The sequence below is a fragment of the Mustela nigripes genome, chromosome 8 (genome assembly GCF_022355385.1).
Source record: "Mustela nigripes isolate SB6536 chromosome 8, MUSNIG.SB6536, whole genome shotgun sequence".
Lineage (NCBI taxonomy): Eukaryota > Metazoa > Chordata > Mammalia > Carnivora > Mustelidae > Mustela > Mustela nigripes.
Window position 1 is genome coordinate 15,373,352 of NC_081564.1, and position 22,690 is coordinate 15,396,041.

General features: G+C 46.3%; 1 protein-coding gene across 7 annotated transcripts in view; it reads right to left on the minus strand.

Moving 5' to 3' along the window:
- Positions 1–22,690, minus strand: part of CIT (citron rho-interacting serine/threonine kinase) — a 166,940-nt gene that overhangs the window by 80,889 nt on the left and 63,361 nt on the right. For all 7 annotated transcript variants that reach the window (XM_059408549.1, XM_059408554.1, XM_059408553.1 and 4 more), the window contains exons 11-13: positions 5,250–5,355; positions 4,192–4,335; positions 2,724–2,843 (exon numbers count right to left, since the gene is read on the minus strand). In XM_059408549.1, the coding sequence (XP_059264532.1) occupies positions 2,724–2,843; positions 4,192–4,335; positions 5,250–5,355 (370 nt within the window). The remainder of the gene's footprint in view (positions 1–2,723; positions 2,844–4,191; positions 4,336–5,249; positions 5,356–22,690) is intronic.

Consider the following 22,690-nt stretch of genomic DNA (forward strand, 5'->3'; position numbering starts at 1 on the left):
GCGCCCACGGGGAGGAAGGCCAGAATCAGACAACATCTCTATCAGCCATCTGAGCTCTTAGGGTGCCCAGCTCGCTACAAGCAGCAAAAGGAATTCTACCTCATCTGTTGAGTCACTGTTATAATGCTGCCTCCTTCACGGAAATCCTCTAAATCCAACAGCTGACCAAATCCCTGCTTCAGGAAGAGTATGAGAGAAAATAACTGGGTCTGTTTCCAAGGAGAGCTGAGAGACAGCGGTCGCGTCTTGGCATGGGATGGACTGTCAGTCAGTGCTGAGTGGGATCAAGATGGGGAACCGCAGACACCCTTCAAGGTCTGCCCTAAAGTATGTCTTCTGAATGAAGCCTCAGAGTTTTGTGGGAAGAAAGACATACTCTTACTCCAACAGAAACCCCAAAACACCAACACCTTCTGCGTTACTCAAACTTCATTTTCCTTCCTGAAGAAGGGTCAAGGTTCATCAGCCATCCTAGTAATGGTATATGAATCGAGCAATCACCTGAGACTCTTAGTTGTTTCTATCATGAACCAAATGCAAACACTCTTTAGGGGGTGGCTAAGCAGAAGCACAATATTCAGAAAATTAAAAAATGAATAGCTGTGCAGAAATTAGCTTTGGAGAGAAAACGTGGGGGGAATAAATGCCAACTCTGGGAGGAGTCGACAAATCGCAAACCGAACCCTAGGAGTCTGCTGAGAAGCAGGAAATGCTTTTTCCTGGACTGCAGACATCCTGGTCTCCCAAAACTCACCAAAAGCCAATTTAATAAATCCGTCTTCCGATGAGAAAGGAAATCAGAAGCGGAGAAGTTTTCTGCCCCGCCCTCCGCCCCGGTGGAACTTTCAGCAGTCATTAAATCTAAAACTCCACATGTATGCCAACTGTGGTAGGAATCATCAAAGACATCTCTTTGAACTCAACCACCAGCATGTACCTTTTCAAAATGTCCTGAAAATTCAGTTTCTATGGAAGTCATGGCCACCAGCTGCTCCCTCTGGTGGCCAAATGCGGCTTTCATTTCCCCCAGGATGTCCCCAAAAGCAAATCTCCAAACACATTGAACTAATGGGAGAAAAAGAATCCTGTCCCTTGAAACTTTCAGGATGAAAACCTATGTTGATAAAAGGTACAATGAGTCAACTGTCAGAGCAGATTTTTCCAATTCTATGTGTAACCTTCAAAAATCTCTAAGATTAATATCCACGTTCAGAACAGATTGCCAACATTACCTTTGCAGGTTTGTTTATAATGTCTTAGTCAAGCAAGAGGATAGTAACTGATCAGTTTCAAATAGTAAGGTGGTCCACAGATTGTGCCAACAAAAACCCTAAAACATTCATTCTTTCTTTAGGGAAAAGTTAACAGATCAAATGACTTGTGGGAGTCTCCTGCATTAGCCCTCTCACCCTTCCCTCCCCACAATGGCTAAGTCTGTGCTACTCAGGGACAAAAATGTTCATTCCCATCACTGCTTCCATTAGATGTTCTGAAATGAATGAGAGTTGCCAGGCAGCTGATAATTCAGCTCTCCCAATCGTTCACTGCCATCTCTTCATTAAAGTTTCTATTTACAGTTTCTTCAAAGGACCCAAAAAACCCATGCTAAAAAGGAAACAATAAAGCAAAATAAAAATGAACCATCCAGAAAGAAAATCCTTATAGAAAGGAAAAAAAAAAAAAAAAGAGAGACAGACAGACAGAGAGTAAGTAGGCTTTTTAAACATCTTGATTCTCTTTTCTGAACACTCAGTGGATGGCTTTCTGCACTCAGATTTCCCAGGTTAATTCTGATGTGGCCTTTGCCTCTCAAACGCTTCTTCTCTCCATATATATACAATTTAAACTATGTAACATCCTGGCTTCAAAGTGCCTGGGTGAGTGGGTCAGTAAGTTAAGTCTCTGCCTTTGGCTCAGGCCATGATTCCCAGGGTCCTGGGACGGAGACTCCTCAAGGAGTGTGCCCCTCCTCTCATTCCTGCTCTCTCTAGCTCTCTCTCAAATAAAGAAATAAAATCTTAAAAAAAAAAAAAAAAAAGGGTAAGAAAGGAAGAAAGGAAATAACCTGGCCTCCCTCAAAAACTTAAAGTGCCCCTGAAAAGCTATAACAATATTAATTTTTTTGATGGTCTAAAGCAGAGATAGGCAAACTTTTTCTGTAAAATGCTAGATAGCAAGTAACTTCTGCTTTGTAGGCCATATGGTCTTTGTCACAACTACCCACCCTTGCCACTGTAGCATGACAAGCAACCATGGACACTACATAAATGAATGGGCATGGCCGTGTTCCAATCAAACTTTATTTATGGATGCTGGAATTTGAATTCTACATAATTTTCACATGTCATGAAATATTCTTCTTCGCTTTTTTCCCCCAACCAGTTAAAAATGCAAAAGCCATTCTTAGCTCATGGCTGTGGAAAACGGGGGGTGAGCCAGATTCGCCCCACAGGCTACAGTTTGGCCACTTTTGTTCTAAAGCTACACCTTTAATTGAAAAGAGTGGCCATGATGGGCTGCAGACTTCAAAAGGAGCTAGAACAAGCACTCCACCATTTATATAAACCGTGGAGAATCCACAGTTTCCAAATGACCTACATAGCTCTCTCTCCGCCCCCGCCCTCCTTCCCTCCCCCTGCCCCTCCCGAAACACACCTCCCCTGGAATTAGAGGTCCGAGGGGCCCCGTGGCCCAGCAGCCCCGTGGCCCAGCTGCCGTCATACCTGCTCTTTGATTTCCTGGAGCTTCCGGCTCTGCTCTCGGATATCATGGAGAAGCTGCAGTGCTTTGTCATCCTCCTGGGACACTTCCATCCGTGCTTGCTCCAAACTTCGCTTTAAGCTCTGAGGAAAGCAAAAATTTTAATAGGGGTACCCTGTGGTTCCTGCTCGGTTGGAAAAGATTCATTAAGGGAGCTTGCAAGCTGCTTCGCAGACACCAAGACGCTTTCAGGTGACGGAGGAAAGTTGATAACTTCCAGTTGGTTGCTGGCTCCGGCTTTTTTCATCCTGTAAAACCCCTCGGGTTCAAGAAACATCATCTCAATCTCTGTGTTCTCTCGGGTCCGGCCTGAAACTGCAAACCAGCATCAGAACCTGCCTCCTACCTCTGTCTACCTCTCCTGGCAGATACTTACTTGTGTGTTTGGGATTGAAAACCAGCAGGATCCCTTAGCCTTTCGTTAAACCACCACTGGGAGGGCTACGAAGACTTTTCCGGAATATCGGGGATTAGAGGACTCCCCGGTATAGATCCCTCTTTCAAAGTAGCAATGACTTCCTTCTCGCCTAATTGCCATTTAAGACCCCAAGGAGTCTAATTCCACCTCCTGGCTTACGTTTTCTGGACACCTTTCATCCATAAGTTTCCCTCAACGCTTCAGTGGCACTGAAATACAGATCTGAAACACATATCTGAATAACTTCACCCACCACTGAAAGGCAGCCAAATCTGGAATGGAAACATAGCAGTTATTCTTAATCAGCCACGTTCTATAGATTTCCTCTCCCTTGTGAAAAAAACTGGAAAAATGTGTGATTCAACTTCTTAAGACTGTTTAATTGGCCACATTAAAAAAACACCTGAATGAAAAATTTAACGAGACAATGGAGAAGACAGTCTACTCTTGTGAGGGAAAGGAATAAAAAAAAACAAAAACAAAACAAATCCAAAAAAAGTCATATGGTAAATAATGCGTGAGAGCCTAGGTTTTTGTTTTTTGGGGTTTTTTTTTCCTTTTGTTTTTTACAGGCTGAGTTTTCTCATTGCTGCACTGGTTCTAAGCAATGGAAAAGAGATCTCGGGCAGATTCAAAATACATGTTCCTGTGCTCATTTAGGAGTCGGGCTCTTGAGGCTGCGGGTGGTGGACGGGATACAGGCCAGAGAGGCTGGGATGAGAGGCGCTCGGCCCCTTGGCCGCTCGCCGCAGTGACGTCGAGGCCTGCGTCCAGTCTCCGCAGCCTACCTGGACTGCTGGAGCCCGGTCCTCACTGTTCTGGGACCTCCCGCCTGGCTCTGGCTACCCTGCCAATCACACAGCTTGCCTGGGAACACTCCCTCCCTCTCTCTCTCTGTCTCTACGCTCTGCCATCGGCTGTGATGTGCCTCATGAAGCCGTCACAAAACAGGATGAGACACACAACAACAGCAAGGCCGCCTCCAAGGGAAGGGGGCTTTGGGGAAGGCTCACACTGCATTCTGTGATGTAGGTGGCAAGGTCCTGCTCCAGGAGGGATCTCTGAGTCTCAGAGGCCTTCAGCTCCACCTCCTTCTGACTAAGAACAGCCTCCACCTCTGACACTCTCCGATGTAACCGGGTCATTTCCTGCTCCATCTGAAACAGACACATCGACAGGTTAAAAGGGCCCGTGGAGGTCCGTTAGGAACAATCAAATCTCAAGCAGCCTCCGAAACCACCTGGTGGTTTGGGCTGACACTAAAGTGCCAAAGGTTGGGAAGGAAATACCATTGCTTCTTCGCCCGGGGGGGTGCACAGTTCTTCGTAAGGACAGTCACCAATGCTAAGTCACTCCTCTCATCCAAGACTCGGTTCACACTTGGTCACTTCTCTAGCCCAGTGAGCAAGGAAGCCACAATCACCATTTTTCACCTGTATGCTTTTTGGGTTTGGTTGGGTTTTTGGCACGCGTCACTTTAATTTTATCCCAAATCCATCTTGATCCCCCCCATCTCCTTGCAAAGATCTAGAGGACCAATCCCGAACAGGGCAAGGAGATGTGTATTCGTCTGCACTCTTAGAGGAGTCCCAGGCAAGGAGTGGGTTTTAGGAGCTTCCAGAGAGCTGCCCTGGGGCAGGAACAGTGAGCGTTAAGAGACGTTGAGCATAGTCAACACAGTGGCCGCAGTTACATAAGCAGGAGGCTTAAAGGACTAAGAAGAGAGACTTCGCATCACTCAAAGCAGATGGGAGGCATCGCGGCCACAGGTGAGGACCCACGCCACCTGCCGGAAGAAGCAGACATCGGGCTGGGTCATGCTGAGGAACGGGCCGTTCTAAATCCAGGGCCTCCTCTGGTTAAGATTTAAAGGATTGACGGCAATGTCAAGGCCTGAATTCATCTCCCTCTGAGCTGCTGGAGGCGAGACTTCAGTGAGGGAGGGAGCGCCTCGCCCGCTCGGTATGGGTCAGGTGGCTCAGTGCCAGCAGCGGCCCCGGGCGGCTCCCTTGGCATACATTGACGGGAGGATCCTGGAGCAAGGAGGGAGGCCGGCTGAGGAAATAAATACCTTGTGACACTTGTCCTGGGAGTCTTGCAGCTCTTTGCTTTTGATGAGAAGTTTCTTTTCCATGGAGCTAGTCTTGGCAGGGGAGTCCAGACTTGACACGACAGACCTAGATAAGAAGAAAGCCAGCGTCAAGGCGGCCAGCAGGTGGTTCGGAAAAGCTACTTTCAGAAACTGCGGCAGAGATAAGGGACCTGCCAGGGTTCTGCGGCTGTCCGCAGAGCTGGTTCGAGAAGCTTCTGATGACCTCAAGGCCACGAGGCAGAGAGGTGGACGGAAGCAAGAACTCTGGCTGACCTGGGTGTAAACTCAGTCGCCATGGACCTGAGGCAATGCTTCCACCCCTCCGGGCCCTGGTTGCCGTATCTGTGGGATGGGACAATGAAGGGACCGCTCACAGAGGGGAGCGTGAGCGTTAAACACACAGCGTTGTGCCTACCTGGCTTCTTTCACCTACTCACGGAACAGATACGCACTGTGCCCTTGCTCTGTTCCAGGTACCAGAACAGCTGCGAACAAGACAGCCAGGGCCCTGGCCCTCCTGGAGTAGAGCGCAGACAGCATGCATCAGGTAACCCACAACCAAAAAGTTACAGACGATGCCAAAGAAGGACACAGGGGGCTATGGTGTGAGAGAAGGAAATGGGTCAGGGACTTGGTCTAAGCAAGGGTCCCCAGGAAGGGCCTCTCTGAGTGGTGACATCTGAGCTGGGACCTGAAGGATAAGAAGGTACTAGCCATCCAAGTTCTGGAAGGAAACATGCTCCAGGGAAGGGGACTAAGATGCAAAGGCCCTGAGGCGAGTGAGCTTACACTGCAAGTACCTAACAAACATCATCAGTAACAATACTGATCAAATTATTGGTTCTTCTAGCCCCAGGCTAGCCAATTTGGTTCTGTTCCGTTTTATAAAAACAGCTAAAGCAGGTGGCTGGGTGGCTCAGTCAGTTAAGTGTTTGCCTTCAGCTCACATCATGATCTCAGGGTCCTGGGATAGAGCCCCACGTTGGGCTCCCTGCTCTGCAGGGAGTCTGTTTCTCCCTCTCCCAACTCACATTCTCGCTCGTTCTGCTCTCTCTCTCTCAAATAAAAAATTTTTTAAAAAATAAATAAAGACCAAAACCCCAGCTAATGCTTATTATGGTGAGCCAAGTAAGTCCCCCACCCCTAACTTGTCTGTCTCCTGATCCCCAGAACCTGTGAATCCATTACTTGGCATTGAGTCAAGGGACTCAAAAGGGACTTTGCAGAGGGGCTAAGGTAAGAGTTCTGAGATGGGGAGATTATCTTAGATTTCTGGGCAGATGTGATGTTATCACAAGGGTCCTTCAGAGACAAAAGTAGAGGAGGGAAGGCAATGTGACAGCAGAAGTCAGGTCAGGGTCAGAGAGAGAGAGAGAGAGAGAGTCAAAGATGTGAAGCTGCTAGCTTTGAAGGCCGAGGAAGGGGCCTGGAACCAAAGAATCTAGGTGGCCTCTAGAAGCTGGGAAAGGTAAGGAATCAATTCTCTCCTAGAGGCTCCACAGAGCACAACCCTGTCTACACCCTGGTGTCAGCCCAGAAAAACTCATCTTGGATTCCTGGCATCCAGAACTCCAAGGTGATAGTTCATGCTGTTTTAAGCTACTTATTTGAGGCAACATGTTACAGCAGCAATAAGAGACTGGTACACTTCCTAAGCACAGACTACACACAGGGCTCCAGCCTGAAGCTAGCTGGGTCTTAACTCTTTATCCTCTATCATTCTATGAGGCAAGCTGCCAAGTGGCAAATGATCTCTGCTGGTCTCTACGGAGAGCTGGAGGTGAGGACAGGCACACCTGACAGAGTGCCCAGGATGGCATCATGAAAAGAATGCAGCATGGCCTCCTGAGAGGAGGCTAGAAGGAGACCCTCTCTACAGAAAGGAGGCGCTTACCCATACATGTATATGTCACTCACACACTCTGCCTCGTCCCGAGAAGCAGTGAGTTAGGGGTGGAGAGGACACCTCTTACTCAGGGCAGCTGCCCTCAGGGAATGGCACCCTGGGCATGAACCCTGGGGTGGGTGAAGGGTAAGAGGAGAGGAATAGCCAGCAGAGTTCTTGGGCTCAGAGGGACATGTGACAGAGCCCACCACCGTCCCACGTGCCGATTTTTGTTGCCTTGGTAACAGGGTTGCAAGAGCCGGTCATCGGTGAGCACTCACTTCTTACCAGCGAGTGAAATTCTGCTCTGATGCCCCAAACTACTTCCTGGCCTACATGAGGTCTGTTTCCTGCAGCAACTTAGCCCTCTCTCCCTGGCCCAGTGGCAAGGGCTGGCACGGCAGGGCTGGCCGGCTGGCTGTACCCCATGACGGCTCCCTACATTCACGCTGCAGTGGACACCCAGAGGCATGCTGCTCTGTTCAAAATCTGACTCTGCCACTCAGGGAGCCTCAGTCTCCTCATCTGTGAAATGGAGATAATTCTCAACCTACTTCAAAGAGTTCTTGTGAGGGTTAAATGAGATCAGCCGGATATCACCCTTGGTGCAGCGCCTGGCACATTATAAGGGCTCAATAAATGTCAACCATGGCTACCATCATTGTCATTTCTATCATCACAACCCATGCAACAGTGTAAATAAATACTACATGCCTCACAGGCCTAGAACAGTTGTTTGAAATAGTAAAACTCGGGGGGCTGAAAGTATTCCGTGCTATTATTCACATTAAAACAAATGTTGATTGTTCACAGAAATGGGCAAGAGGGATTGAAATCCAGAAACAAATTTTTTGACAGCACTTTGGGCAAAAAATTTTAATCTAGTTCTAGAGCTCTCACTAGACTATTTTCTATCTAAAATCTAGCCAAAACCCACACACATGCACACTTTTTCTTTTTAATCTGATATGAAATGCGTTGCTTGGCATGACCTTGGGCTGCCTTTGCTACTTCCTATATTCCTCACTTCTCTGTGTTGGGTAGGCTAGAGAAGGAGACCCAAACTCCCCAAGGAGGGAGGGATGATCCACACATGGGGTCCGCGGTCCTTTAGTAATCAGGAGACACCCACATGTCACTAAGTTACACCCTGACCTGGGTCAGCGACAATAGCAAAGGCCATAGCTCTTTGCGCCAGAACACAGCACCTTCTAGAAGAACGATTACAGGGGGTGCATGATGTTGGGGTGGGAAGTGGCCCCAAGACTTGATAACAAATGAAGGACAGGATCCAGCAGTATTTACTTTTTAAAGTACGTTGCTGTAGGTATAAAAGCTGATTGCTTATTCAAACAAAAAACAAAAAACAACAAAAAAAAGCGTTTCTAGGTCACTCATTAATGAGGCCCAGAATCAAGGGGATATGCGCCCTCCACCCACCTGCACTCATGGGAGACCGTCAGACAGCTCTCCTCGCCTCCTGAGGTCCAGATCCCTCTTTTTATTTTGATAGATATTTTGATGCTTGACAAATGTTCAGTGTTTAGAAGTTCTAAGTACAGAATTCAGTAAAGTGTCAGGATATAAAATCAATGCACAGAAATCAGTTGCATTTCTCTACACCAACAACAAGACAGAAGAAAGAGAAATTAAGGAGTCCATCCGATTTACAATTGCACCCAAAACCATAAGATACCTAGGAATAAACCTAACCAAAGAGGCACAGAATCTATACTCAGAAAACTATAAAGTACTCATGAAAGAAATTGAGGAAGACACAAAGAAATGGAAAAATGTTCCATGCTCCTGGATTGGAAGAATAAATATTGTGAAAATGTCAATGCTACCTAAAGCAATCTACACATTTAATGCAATTCCTATCAAAGTACCATCCATCTTTTTCAAAGAAATGGAACAAATAATTCTAAAATTTATATGGAAAAGACCTCGAATAGCCAAAGGGATATTGAAAAAGAAAGCCAAAGTTGGTGGCATCACAATTCCGGACTTCAAGCTCTATTACAAAGCTGTCATTATCAAGACAGCATGGTACTGGCACAAAAACAGACACATAGATCAATGGAACAGAATAGAGAGCCCAGAAATAGACCCTCAACTCTATGGTCAACTAATCTTCGACAAAGCAGGAAAGAATGTCCAATGGAAAAAAGACAGCCTCTTCAATAAATGGTGTTGGGAAAATTGGACAGCCACATGCAGAAAAATGAAATTGGACCATTTCCTTACACCACACACGAAAATAGACTCAAAATGGATGAAGGACCTCAATGTGTGAAAGGAATCCATCAAAATCCTTGAGGAGAACACAGGCAGCAACCTCTTCGACCTCAATCGCAGCAACATCTTCCTAGGAACATCACCAAAGGCAAGGGAAGCAAGGGCAAAAATGAACTATTGGGATTTGATCAAGATCAAAAACTTTTGCACAGCAAAGGAAACAGTTAACAAAATCAAAAGACAACTGACAGAATGGGAGAAGATATTTGCAAACGACATATCAGATAAAGGACTAGTGTCCAAAATCTATAAAGAACTTAGCAAACTCAACACCCAAAGAACAAATAATCCAATCAAGAAATGGGCAGAGGACATGAACAGACATTTCTGCAAAGAAGACATCCAGATGGCGAACAGACACATGAAAAAGTGCTCCATATCACTCGGCATCAGGGAAATACAAATCAAAACCACAATGAGATATCACCTCACACCAGTCAGAATGGCTAAAATCAACAAGTCAGGAAATGACAGATGCTGGAGAGGATGCGGAGAAAGGGGAACCCTCCTACACTCTTGGTGGGAATGCAAGCTGGTGCAGCCACTCTGGAAAACAGCATGGAGGTTCCTCAAAATGTTGAAAATAGAACTGCCCTATGACCCAGCAATTGCACTACTGGGTATTTACCCTAAAGATACAAACGTAGTGGTCCAAAGGGGCACGTGCACCTGAATGTTTATAGCAGCAATGTCCACAATAGCCAAACTATGGAAAGAACCTAGATGTCCACCAACAGATGAATGGATCAAGAAGATGTGGTATATATACACAATGGAATACTATGCAGCCATCAAAAGAAATGAAATCTTGCCATTTGCGACAACATGGATGGAACTAGAGCGTATCAGGCTTAGCGAAATAAGTCAAGCAGAGAAAGACAACTATCATATGATCTCCCTGATATGAAGAAGTGGTGATGCAACATGGGGGCTTAAGTGGGTAGGAGAAGAATAAATGAAACAAGATGGGATTGGGAGGGAGTCAAACCATAAGTGACTCTTAATCTCACAAAACAAACTGAGGGTTGCTGGGGGGAGGGGGCTTGGGAGAAGGGGGTGGGATTATAGACATTGGGGAGGGTATGTGCTTTGGTGAGTGCTGTGAAGTGTGTAAACCTGGCAATTCACAGACCTGTACCCCTGGGGATAAAAATACATGTTTATTAAAAAAATAAATAAATAAAATAAAATAAAATAAAGAAGTTCTAAGTACAGCAATTAAGAGCTCTTCAGAATAAAGGTGCTAAAGAAATCTCTCTCTCTCTTTTTTTTTTAAGGATAAATAAAAATCACACCTAAAAAAAAAAAAGCTATGGTAAGAATGCTGGTACTGAACCCAGACTGTACCTAAGGCTGGAGGAATGGAGTAGGGGTAAAGGTCCTCATGGCTTTCTGGAACTTCCCTGGTCTTCAACCGGGCTGCACATTAGAATCGCCTGGGAAGATTTTATAAAATACTGATGTAAGGCAGTGAAAATATTCCACGGGATACTATGATGGTGGGTCCAGGTCCTTACACATTTGTCCAAACTCATAATCCACACACTAACAGTGAGCTCTAAGGTCAACTGTGTGATGATGATGTGTGCCTGTAGGTTCCGCGACTATAACGAGAATACCCTCTTGGTGGGAGATGTTGATGATGGGGGAGGCTGTGCCCATTTGGGAGTAAATAGGAAACCTCTACACCTCTTGCTACTATCGCTGGGAACCTAAAACTGCTCTCAAAAATATAAAGTCTTATAAAAAACAACAACAACAACAAAAGACCCTGATATACAGGACCCAACTAGACCAATTAAACCAGAGACTGACTGGGAGAGGAGGCCGGGCAGTGCCATTTTATTAAGCTCTTGGGTAATTCTAATGTACAAAGAGGATTGAGAAGCAGGATGCTAATTAGAAGAAAGCACCTGCAATTTCAGGTCTAGGGACTGTCCCCAGCATTCAGCTCGAGGTGGCATTTTGGCCAGGCCACTTGGTACTGGTGCCTTTTGGTCACTCCTTGAGTGGGGACACAATTCTGAAGTTCATCATGGTGGACTATGAATTTCAAGACAATGTGCAGATTTCAGACAGTGATTAAAGATATTCTTACCCTTATTTTTAATACGTCACTATGCCATTTCCACGAATTACTTCTGTAAGAGAAACATACTAGGGACAGGTATGGCTCAACATATTTGTATTCTACTTATTTCTCATGTAGTCTCCTAGTTAGGAAAGTCAGAATTCCCATTCTCAAACAAGCAGCAAGGTAGGAGAGAGAATTAATGCCACTACCTTTGTCATCAATGATAGTGTCCATTCATTGAGACTTAACTACTCATCAGGCACTATACTTGTTATAACTTTATGAAACTTTATGAGTTACAAGTTATGTCACTGAACTCACTCAACAATCCTGTAGGATGGCACTGAAGTTAAGGGAATGGCTTTTTCCTATGGCCTCTACATCCTCCTACCCCATTACAATGATGTGGGCGCCGGTGTGGGGCAGCAGAACTGGGTTTTGCTTCAAAGTTGGGTTCTGCAACCCAACGGCCATAGGTTCAAATCCTGACTCTGCTATTTCTCGGCTGATCAGCCTTAGACAAACCCAAGAGAAGCAACCCAAGAACAGCGCTGCAGAGACCCAGAGGAGTGAGCTTACAGGAGAAAGGGAAATGGATCACTCAAAGGAAGGTAACTTCTATCTGTGACTGGCTGAGGGCAATGCTGGAAGGGCAGCTCAAAGGCTGAGTCCAATGCAGTCCGGGTGCCCAAGAACTTCCATTCAGGTCAGTCCATAGCCACCTCCAGGAACAGCTCAACGCACACACAAGAGCAACTCTTCCTCCTTCATTTGGTGGCTCGAGGGGGGGTAATTAAATAGGAAACAGTACAGACTTCAAGGGCCCAAGCTGGTTCATGCTCGGGGCTCGATGAGATGCAGTACAATAAGGATGCTAATAAAAGAACATGCAGCCTGCCCACACTTTGCTTGCCTACTCCTCCCGGCCACATCTCTGATACACAGCCAGTTAAACCCATGGAGAGAAAAGGCACTTCTGAGCAGCGGGAACATGCAGCCAGCCGCCCACACACAGCAGTGCTGTCTCTTCGAGCACGAAGCCAAGTTTGGGTTTTCCTCTTTTTTTCCAGCTTCTATTTTCTAGAAAAATTTACTCTGAAATCAACATCTCTTCCTGATATACACATCTGCTTTATAATTACAGGGGCCCAAAAAGTATTAATAGAGGTAATGGTATATGACACACCAAGGGAAGGTCGGGTGCGGTGGCTTCTGCTGCAGCGGAAAGAGTATTTGCTTAAAATGTGTTAGATGTGACCTAAAAATTGCTTTCCATGTAACTTCAACATTTAAGTACAAATGATAAAATATAGTTTTCCCGGTGTCTATAATAATCCACATGACTCAAAAAAATTCCTTAATAAAGCTACCAAGAGAATGCTTCCTAGCTGAAGAGGAGATAATCCGTACTTCCATCTTCAAGGAAGCCTATGCATTGAGTATCTCTGGTCACTGCTATAATAATGAAGATCATGCTTAAGCCATCAAGCCAACCATTTATTCCCTTGGGAAGAGGAACCTGAGACTGCAGAAGATACCACCAGATCCCAGAGGACACAGATCACAAATCACAGATCTTCTCGAGATAACCAAGAACAGATACTTGAGTCTAAACCCAGGGAATCAAAATTAGCTCAGCTGAGGGCCCTACCTTAATTGTGGCCAACAGCACTAAAAATACATGCAACAGCAAGATGTAATATGGTGCAAAAAATAAAACACTCATCAGCATTCTGTTCCGAAAATATATTGGCTTTTAAGATTGAGCATTCTGAAATTTATGAACTAACTTTATAAGCCCATTTAAAAATACACAAGTGGTGTCCATCATGAACACTTGGAAATATTAAAAATACGGCTCTACTAAACTTTCAGCGTCTAGCTAGCTTTGGGGCACCCTTACGTACCCATCTATACCACTCTCTCCCAAACACACACACAGCAGTGGTCTCTGGCTGAATTAGAGCATTTGCTTGGAACGATTAATATGTAACTCTAGAAGCATTTATTTAAAGTCACATAATTAATGGAAATGTAGCTACTGGTGGGACTTCTCACACAGTCCGCACCTCTAAGCCAGTGCCCCGCTGTGTGGGTTAATGCCATACTTCCCCCTCCTTCCTGGACAGCCGCAGGGGCCTAACTTATCTCGTTGAGTCCAGTTCTTACTGCCTTTCCATCCACCACACTCAGTCAATGAGAACCACACGTATCACGTCCCCACTCAGAATCCAAACCTGAAGGCCCATCCAACCTCAAAACCCAGCTCCCCATGTGCCCAGAAACTCCACCCTCCGGGTTCTGTGCTCACTGGACACCTGCAGGCTAGTCCTGGCCTCAGGGATCTAGCTGGTCATTCCCCACCCCAGGTTCTAACTTCTTTGCAGCCCTCACCATCATCCGCAAATCTCTTATTTATGAACTTATTTATCCTCTGTCTCCCCCAACAGAAAGCTAGCTTCTTGAGGGCAGGGACCCTGTCTGTCTTGTTCAGTTATGCCGCAAGGCCTAGAGCAGTGTATTTGCGGAGTGACTGAATGGGTGAATGAATGGTATGCCAAATATTTCTGTGCCCCAGGCAGCCTCAGTGAAAGGTCACAGTGGACAAAGGAATCCAAAACAAGAAGTATGCAGAATCAATGCTGGCACGATAAAGCTTTCTGGCCCTTGCCTGGGAGGTGCCCGGATATACTGGTTCTAGGACAGCAGTGTCATGATGACACACGCACTCTTCCCTCCAGGGGACACTCAAGCACTAGGGGATGGGTGGGAGTACGTGCCACCCAGGTTGGGCATAGCCCATTTCCCCAGCACCAAGTTCCAGACCCCACTGGAACTAGATCCCACCATAAGCCTCGAGCATGTTTTATGGAAGGAACCGGTTTAGCCAACACATCACAGACTCCATTCAGAGTAAAAAATTGGATGGAGATATTAGGACATCTGTCAGGAACCCCACGTGGAGCCTGATTGTCTCAATGGGCAGAAACCAGCAAGATGTCTTTATAAACTCTAGCAGGGACAAAGGGAGAATTGAAAGCATCTGTCAGCCCATCCTCACCCCAAAACAAGAAGAATGTGAAACGACACTCACTCTGCTCCAGGTGCTAACACCACATATTCCGTGTGCTCCCCCCAACAAACCTAGCAGGTAAGTGCTCTAACAACCCCTACTCTATACATGATGGGATTGATGCTGGAGAAGCTAAATGCCTCATTCACACAGGTGGTGAGCAGCAGACCCTAGATGGGAACCCACATCTTCGATTCCAAAGCCTGGGCTTTTAAGGAGTGTACCATAGTTTCTGCCCCAAAACAAAGAATACTTATGTCAACTCTAAAGTTAAAAGTTGGAAAAGTTGGCCATTTTTTGCCACATGCAAGGTGCATGAACTTCAAGAAGTAACTCAAGCTTTGGGGCGTCTAGGTGGCTCAGTTGGTTGAGCATCCAGTTCTTGATTTCGGCTCAGGTCATGATCTCAGGGTTGTGAGATCAAGCCCTGCATTGGGCTCTACACTCAGCATGGAGACTGCTTGGGATTCTCTCCCTCCCTCTGCCTCTGCCCTGTCCTGGCTTCTCCCCCAAATAATAAATAAATCTTAAAAAACCCAAGCTTCATGATCAGTTTCCTTATCTGTCAAACAATGGGTGCTTCTGGGTTTAAGCAAGAATGTCAAGCGCTTGAAATAGTGCCATAGTGAATTCTCAGCAGGAGCCACTCTTTCGCCCTTATTATTAGGCGAGCCCGTAGGCCCCACACAATCCAGCCAAGTCACAACTGTTAGAGGCAGGACAGCACAGTGCTCCTGGAGCCAGGGATGGCTCTAAGTCTTCAATGTGTTACTACGTGCAAGAAATCAGGAAAAGAACTCAGTCTGCCTGAGGCTCAAGTGTCCTCCTCTGGAAACAGGGTTAATACCTACTACCATGCAGAGTGATGGCCAGACTGGGAAGACCGAGTGAGACAATGCATGTAAGGCACTCAGCACAGCTCTAGGCACACAAGAAGTGCTCGCTAGAGGACAGCCTCCATTAGCACTTGTGCAGAAGGAACTGGCATAATCCCTGGCCACTTCAGTGTACTTCAATTTGACAAATGTTCTTTGAAGACCTGCCAAGGGCAACGCACTGTTTCAGGCAAGAGGTGGAAGACATGATGGTCCCCGTCGTCAGTGAGTGTTGAGCAGTGTGCCCAAACACAGGGGAGGAGGAGGAGGTATGAATGAAAAGGAAGGCTGGGGTCTTGGCATACCAGGCTTGAATACCAAGTTCAGGAGCGGCCATTAATTCTGTGCACACTGTGATGCCATTGAAGGTCTGAGTAGGAGAATGACATCATCCAATTTGTGCTTTGGAAGAATTCCACCCTCTGTGGAGAATGGATCAAAGCTGGGAAAACTGGAGGCAGGGAAATTGGTTAGGAGACTACTGCACCAGTCCAAGCAAAGCTCTATGAGGGGTGGCAGTAAGGAACAGAAAGAAAGGCGTAAACGCAAGTGTCATCCTAGAGGTCCAGCTTAGAGACAGGACCTGGCAAATGATGGGCTAAAGGGGGAAGATGGAAAGTAGCTTCAGATGACTCTGTTTTCTTATCTAAAAGGGTTGAGAGAGTAGTAGTTTGATGAAACAAGGAAACCAAACTGGCACCTACTGGCTCACTGAGTGAGCAAAGAAGCCTGTTTGTGTTGGGAGGAAACAGAGGACAGGGACATTGAGAAACTGGTAGAACATCCTGGCCACAATGAACACAGGGCACACAGGGAGGAAAGTCAAGAGGAAGTGAAAGTGTAAGTCATATAAGCAAGACCAAGCTAAAAAGGCAATTAATTCCTGGAACCTGAGGAGATGGTACAGCATTTCAAGAATCCAGAACAGAAGACAACAGCCAGGAAGCAGTGAGACTGGCAGGCAGAGAGGTAGGAGGGAAGACCGAGCTTCCACAACACAGAATAGAAGCAAGCACAAAGTTTCAAGACACACGTGGTAAATGACGGTATCACATGGCAAGGTGGGGATCACTGGCTTTGGAGTTCGGGTGGAATCAGTGGCTTCTCAAACAGCAGTTTCCATAAGGTTGGAGAGATTGGAAAAGAGGCACAGAGTGAAGGCTATTCTTTGATGAAGCTGGTCAGAGACAGGAAGGTGACGGAGGTCAGGAGACAAAAGACAAGTAAAACGGAGAGAATGGCGAGAAATTCACTTAGGCGAAGGAAGGGGTGCCAAACTGGCGCAGAGCTTGGGAACACATAGCACCACTTAGTCAATTACTGTCTTCTTAAGGGAGCCGAGGCAACCATGCAAATTAGCATGTGTAGGCCAGCAAAAAACGCACTTGACAGATCTTTTGGAGCCTAATCTTCAGGATTGGGCTAGGCTCATTTGGATTAGATTTCCTAAAGGTATCTTTAAGATAAACAAGAAGGCGGCAGAATGGTCCTGCCAGGCCCGCGAGGCAAGCACGTACAGTCTAAATAGAGAACAGAATAAGGCAAGTAGAACAAGATGTGCTTGACTAAGGGAAAGAAGAAATTGAATGAGAAGAGAGAACCCAACACAACAGACAGAGGCAAAGATCGGATATCTAGTCTGGATGATGGTAAAAATGGAAGAAACACAGAGACCTGGAGGACAGGAACCACAGGCCAGAGCTAGTTACAGTTTGTTTGTTTGTTTGTTTGTTTTTTAACATATTTAGGAAGTACAGAAGATGCATACACTTGTGTACTATAGCACATTCTGTTACTGTTGCTGACTATTTAAAAAAACAACAACTCAAAAGACAGATGAGGCTTTTTGCAATAGGGATCTGGAAGTAGCAGGGACAGTAACAGACAGCCCTGTTTTGGACAGGGAAATAAAGACAGTTTTTAAGGGAAGACTTCCCCACCCTTCCAAGTATTTCAGTAAAAGAGAAGTAGGACCGCTTCGAGAATTCAGGCCATCTTCTGCTGGAATAAGCCATCCCCAGGATAAATGACAGAAGGCAGCTGGGAGTATAAAACACAGATTTGCATAGACACGGATCATAGAGTCATCAACAAATTGAAAGCTGCAGCCATAAAAATGATTTGGACCAGTTCACCAAATGCTTATTGAGCGCTTTGCATATGATCAGCCCGAAGCCTCAGTAGAGAGCAAGGTCAACACAGTTCCCTCAGCTCACCAAGCTTACACTCAAGCAAAAAAACTTCCAGGAGAGAATAACTACTCATGTGTTTATGTGAGCACACACACACCCCAGGGAAGAATCTCCAAATGAGAGGAGGCAGAATTTTTTTTTTTAAATGCAAGAGCTACATCATCTACCTACTCAAAAAACTTGCAGAGATTGAAAACAAAACTCAGCAATTAGACTGCCTCTCGGCTCTCATTCCACCCTGCCCCAACCCCACTGCTCATCATTCCCCACAATGGGCCTCTACTTCCTACAAGCATGTAAACCTGGGGACCCCACACAAATTCCCTAATTTTTCCTGTCGGCAGCATTGATACCTCACGGCATAGAACAGTGGCTAACAGACTCGAGCTGCCACAGCATCTGGATTCAACTTCTAGCTGAGAGGCTCAGGGCTACATGATCCTGGGGAAGTTGCTTATCCTCTCCATGTCTCAGTTTCCTTACATGTAAGATGGGAATAATGACACTATCTTCTTTGTGGGTCATTGTGCAATTTAAATGAGTTCATCAGTGTAAAGTGCTTAGAACAGAGCCTAGTATAGTGATGGTGCCCTGTATGGATGGGCTGTTGTTACCACTTGAACCTACCTGAAATGCTCTCTACGTTTCTCTCCCCTCATCCAAATCTACTGTTTTCTAAAAAGCCAAATATTTTACCTCCAATTAGTGTGCAAACACACTCAGTCTCCAACACAGGTATTTACTGATGGTCTACCATGTCCTATGCTCCAAGGGAACCAGGATGAATCAGACCCAGCCCAGCTCTTGAGATCGGAAATGGAAAGACATTCCAGTGAAGATCATCACTGCTGGTGCCTGGGTGGCTCAGTGGGTTAAAGCCTCTGCCTTCGGCTCAGGTCATGATGCCAGGGTCCTGGGATCGAGCCCCACATTGGGCTTTCTGCTCAGCAGTGAGCCTGCTTCCCCCCCTCACTCTGCTTGCCTCTCTGCCTACTTGTGATCTCTCTCTGTCAAATAAATAAATTTAAAAATCTTAAAAAAAAAAAAAGATCATCACTGTAACTTGGCAAGAACTGTGAGTTAACATTACCCATTAAGTGACCCTATCAGGAAGACTGCCTTCCTCTCCTGACTCCTCAAACAGTCAGATACCCCATTTGTACCATGATGTTCTTCAGGAAAGTTGTTTGCCCTGTGTCCTCTGGACTGTTTCACACATATATGCCTTGACCTGTTCAATTTGATGGAAAGGCACCCATTCTAGACTGGGCCTTCTAATTCTATCCCCCAATCCACTCTGCCCCCACAACTGCATTTTACCTGCAAGTATCTGGCCACTGCATATGAGCTTGTGGTCGGTCAGGATGTTTAAGCTTCTCTAGCAGAAAATTCCTGGGATCTGGGAGGTTGGGTTTCTGCTCTGGCACAACTGGACTACTTAATTACTGCTGAGGTCCTTCCATAGCCTCTCGGTATAAACAGAGGGACACTAGACACATACAAACCAGCAAACTAGCAATAACAAAAATAATGACAGTGAACATTTACTGAGAATTTTCCATGTCCCAAGTCCTAGGTCAAGTGCTTTATGGGTTTCATATAATCCTCCCAAAAGCCCTAAGAGAAAGGGATCATTCCCCCCTGCCCTCACTTTGCAGTTGAGGAAATGGGCATGCAAAGGTTCGCCGACAGAGCAAGGAAGAGGTACCAAAAACTGGTTCCCTGAAAATCTGGGAAGCAATGGTGGAAGTCATTTTTTGTTCCTCCACTGTGTTTAGATGGCTGGCTCCCAAATGAAACTTCCGACCACCCAGAAGGATAGGAAAGAGGCCTGAGCCAAAAGGAAGAGAGAGCCCCCCTTCCTAAAAAACAGCCTATTCAGACACTGGCATCCCACATATTCCAACCTCATCGAGATCTCTTTGCTCCTCCAAGATTTCCTAGTTCCCCAAAAGCATCAAACCAGCATGTGTAAAACTAACACAAAATATAAAACCGACTGGTTTTTCCCTTCTAGAGTTTATACTGAAGGTTTGCAGAAAGGCATGGTTTCAGCCAGGGCTTAAATGAGACAATATCTCCAATCTAGGAAGAAGAAGGGACCTAAAGAAATGTACCTCTGCTGACAGGGGAGGGAAGGGAGCTGGGATCCATTTTATTTTTAAACCTTTAGCATATTGTAAAATTCAAGCAAATAGAGGCTCAGAGAAACACCCAGGCATCCAGAGCTTGGGGATGTGGCCTGGGTTATTGGCAGTTAAAAAGAAAGAGGCACGAGACAGAAACTCCCTCACTCCAGCACCAGCTTCGCCAGAATCCCACCCCAAAGACAACCAAAACCAGTCTTGTCGAATCTCTCCTGCTCCCTCCAACTCAAGCTGCGAGCAACGCCCACGATACTTCAGACACAGAATGCTGAGATCAAGATTCTTGCTAAGCTTAAAATAATGATGCGCTCCATGGCGGGCTTAAAAACTGTCTGGGGTCCCAAAAAAGGATCCTAAAAAGCAACGAATGATCAAAACAATTAAAATCATTCTCACGACCAGAGCCTCTGTGAAAACTCCCCATTCATTCAGCTCCACCTCTGAACATTTCATTCAGTTTGCTGGTAACAGATCTGGGGTCAATTTCCCCAGCGCAGCACCCAGCATCTGCCATCTCGGCAGTGTGAAGAGTGAGTAACGGCACAGGTAATCCCTGTGTGTAAACAAAAACCTGTGATTCTGAGAGTGGGGAGGGGAGAAGGAGATGTTTGGTAAGATGCAGCAGGTCCCCAGTGGCACCCCCCGAAAATGCCTCCTCCCACCTCTAAATGAATTTTGTCTATATGTCCACAGAACTGCAGAGGCTTCTGATTAATTTCACCACTGCCTCTTTTAATGAATTTCTAAATAATGATAATGCCTTTGGTCCAGGGTCACCTACATCCAACAGGTGGAGTGGATTTCTACAAGGACGCAGTAGGCTTTTACCCACAGGGCTGCCCATGGCCGAAGAGCCAAATCTGACAGCAAGATCACATTCAAAGACACAGGATGAAAGAATTTCTTTCTGATTCCAACCCCAAACTGCCAGGGCAAAGAAATTAAAGTTCCCCAAAAGCAGGAAAACTCCAGTCCCATCTTCCAGGTAAGAAATACGTGCTTTTGTTTGTGTGGACTTTTTTCTTTTTTTATGAGAATCTCATTCAGCATTCTGTTGGGGCACGAGCAGACGCTCGTGTTGTGCTCTAGAGATGTATTGTGAACTATCAAAGGTGAAATAGCCTATCTTCAAATACAATGAGCAGTATAAACACAATCTGGGGGAAAGGATCATGAGCAAATCATACCAACAAATATTTATGGAGTCCCTGGGCCTGAAGACTGAGATGTCCCCCCTGTCAGAGAGCTCCCTAAACTGAGCTTTCTGTGAAGGGCAGATGCAGTTCCAGGCTTCCCGTGTGATAAGCCATTCATCACACACTGCTTCAGATTGATTGCAATGGCTAAGATCCCCCACAGCATTCTGCCTTTACCCTGAAAATCGAATTCCCTCAAATCCTCCCTAGTTTTTCAGATCAGTAGCACCCCAAGCAAGCTTTCATTCTGAGCCGGCCAGCCCACTGCTAACCAGAACTGGAACTCCCCACACACCTCCCTCCAGTCCAACGCGTGACCTTCAGGGTGCTGCGCGTGTCCACATTAAGTTGCCCACCAACCACGCGTCCTTTAGCGCCGGGCCTCCACTTCTGCCCTGTTCTTCAAATGCCCTACTGGGCCATTTCAAATCCATCTGATGGCACATTCAACAGCTAGTTAGCTCTCTGCCTGCTCTCCTACCATCCAGACTGTTTTTGGAGTTGCAGAGCAAATAAGCCAGAAAGGCACAGCCAATGCTACCAAAATCCAAACCCGGATGTTAAACCCAGAGCCCAGGGGAGAAGGAAAGTAGGACCACCTCAGCATATTTCAATACAAAAATCTCTCTCCCATTCACTCGCAGCCCACTACCTTATTTCATCTCAAGCGCCCAGTCCCCCGACGATGGTCTGAAATCTTTTGAGGAACATCAGTGTCAAAATAGCACCCATGGGGAGACACCATCCAAGAACCAACGCATGCCTTCAAATCGATCTCTGAACAGGCACAACAAATCGGGAATGGATGCTGCCAAGGAGAAAATCAAATTCTGCTTGTCTCCTAAGTGGGCAGCAACTAATTACCTAATGTTACCCCCACAGCCTCCAAGTGAGAAAGCCAGGGCATCGGGGGGATAACACAGCCGGTCAAAGACCTTCCCGGGGAACTCGTGCCTCTAAACGCAGAATGTCACAGGATCACAAAACGAAGCAAGACACGGAGCTCCTATATCCACAGAAGCTACTGCGTTTTATAGAAATGCCCGGAGGCTGGAAGCCAGGACCCTCCAGTCCCGGGTGCGGTGTGAATGCGTTTTTCATGAGCTTTTTCAAGAATGGAGAAAAGACCTGTCATGTTGAGAGGTTTACAGTGATGTTTCTACTTCCATTTTCTAGGCTCCGGGTTGGTTTGTTTGTTTTCCCTGTGAAGCCCAGTTTCTGGGAATCAATGGCTCGGCTACATCGCACTCCCTCTCAGTGGCTCTTGGTAACGGGGCTCTCTCTGGCCGCCAGCGCTCCGCCAGCTCAGAGCAGCTCAGCTGCCAGATCCCCGATCTCACAGCAGACTTCGAGTGGAGCCGAGCACCATCTATCTGTTAGAGCGCTGACAGAGCCACTTGCAGCTCGGCGAAGCCCGTCAGGAAACCTTTAGCTTATGAGATCTCGTTCAATACAGCCAAGACAGCAACCTCCACCCACCCACCTGCGAGATGGAAACACAGAGGGATAAATAGACGGACGGCTCCTTTGAACCCTGCACGTTTCTCCTTCCACCAAGGATCTGCACTGCCAGATATCCCCCACTCTTTCCTCCCCTCGAAAGAACACCAAACACTGAAAAACTAACCCAAAGTACCCAATGGACAATTATGATGCTGGGGACAGGAAGAGGAACGTTAA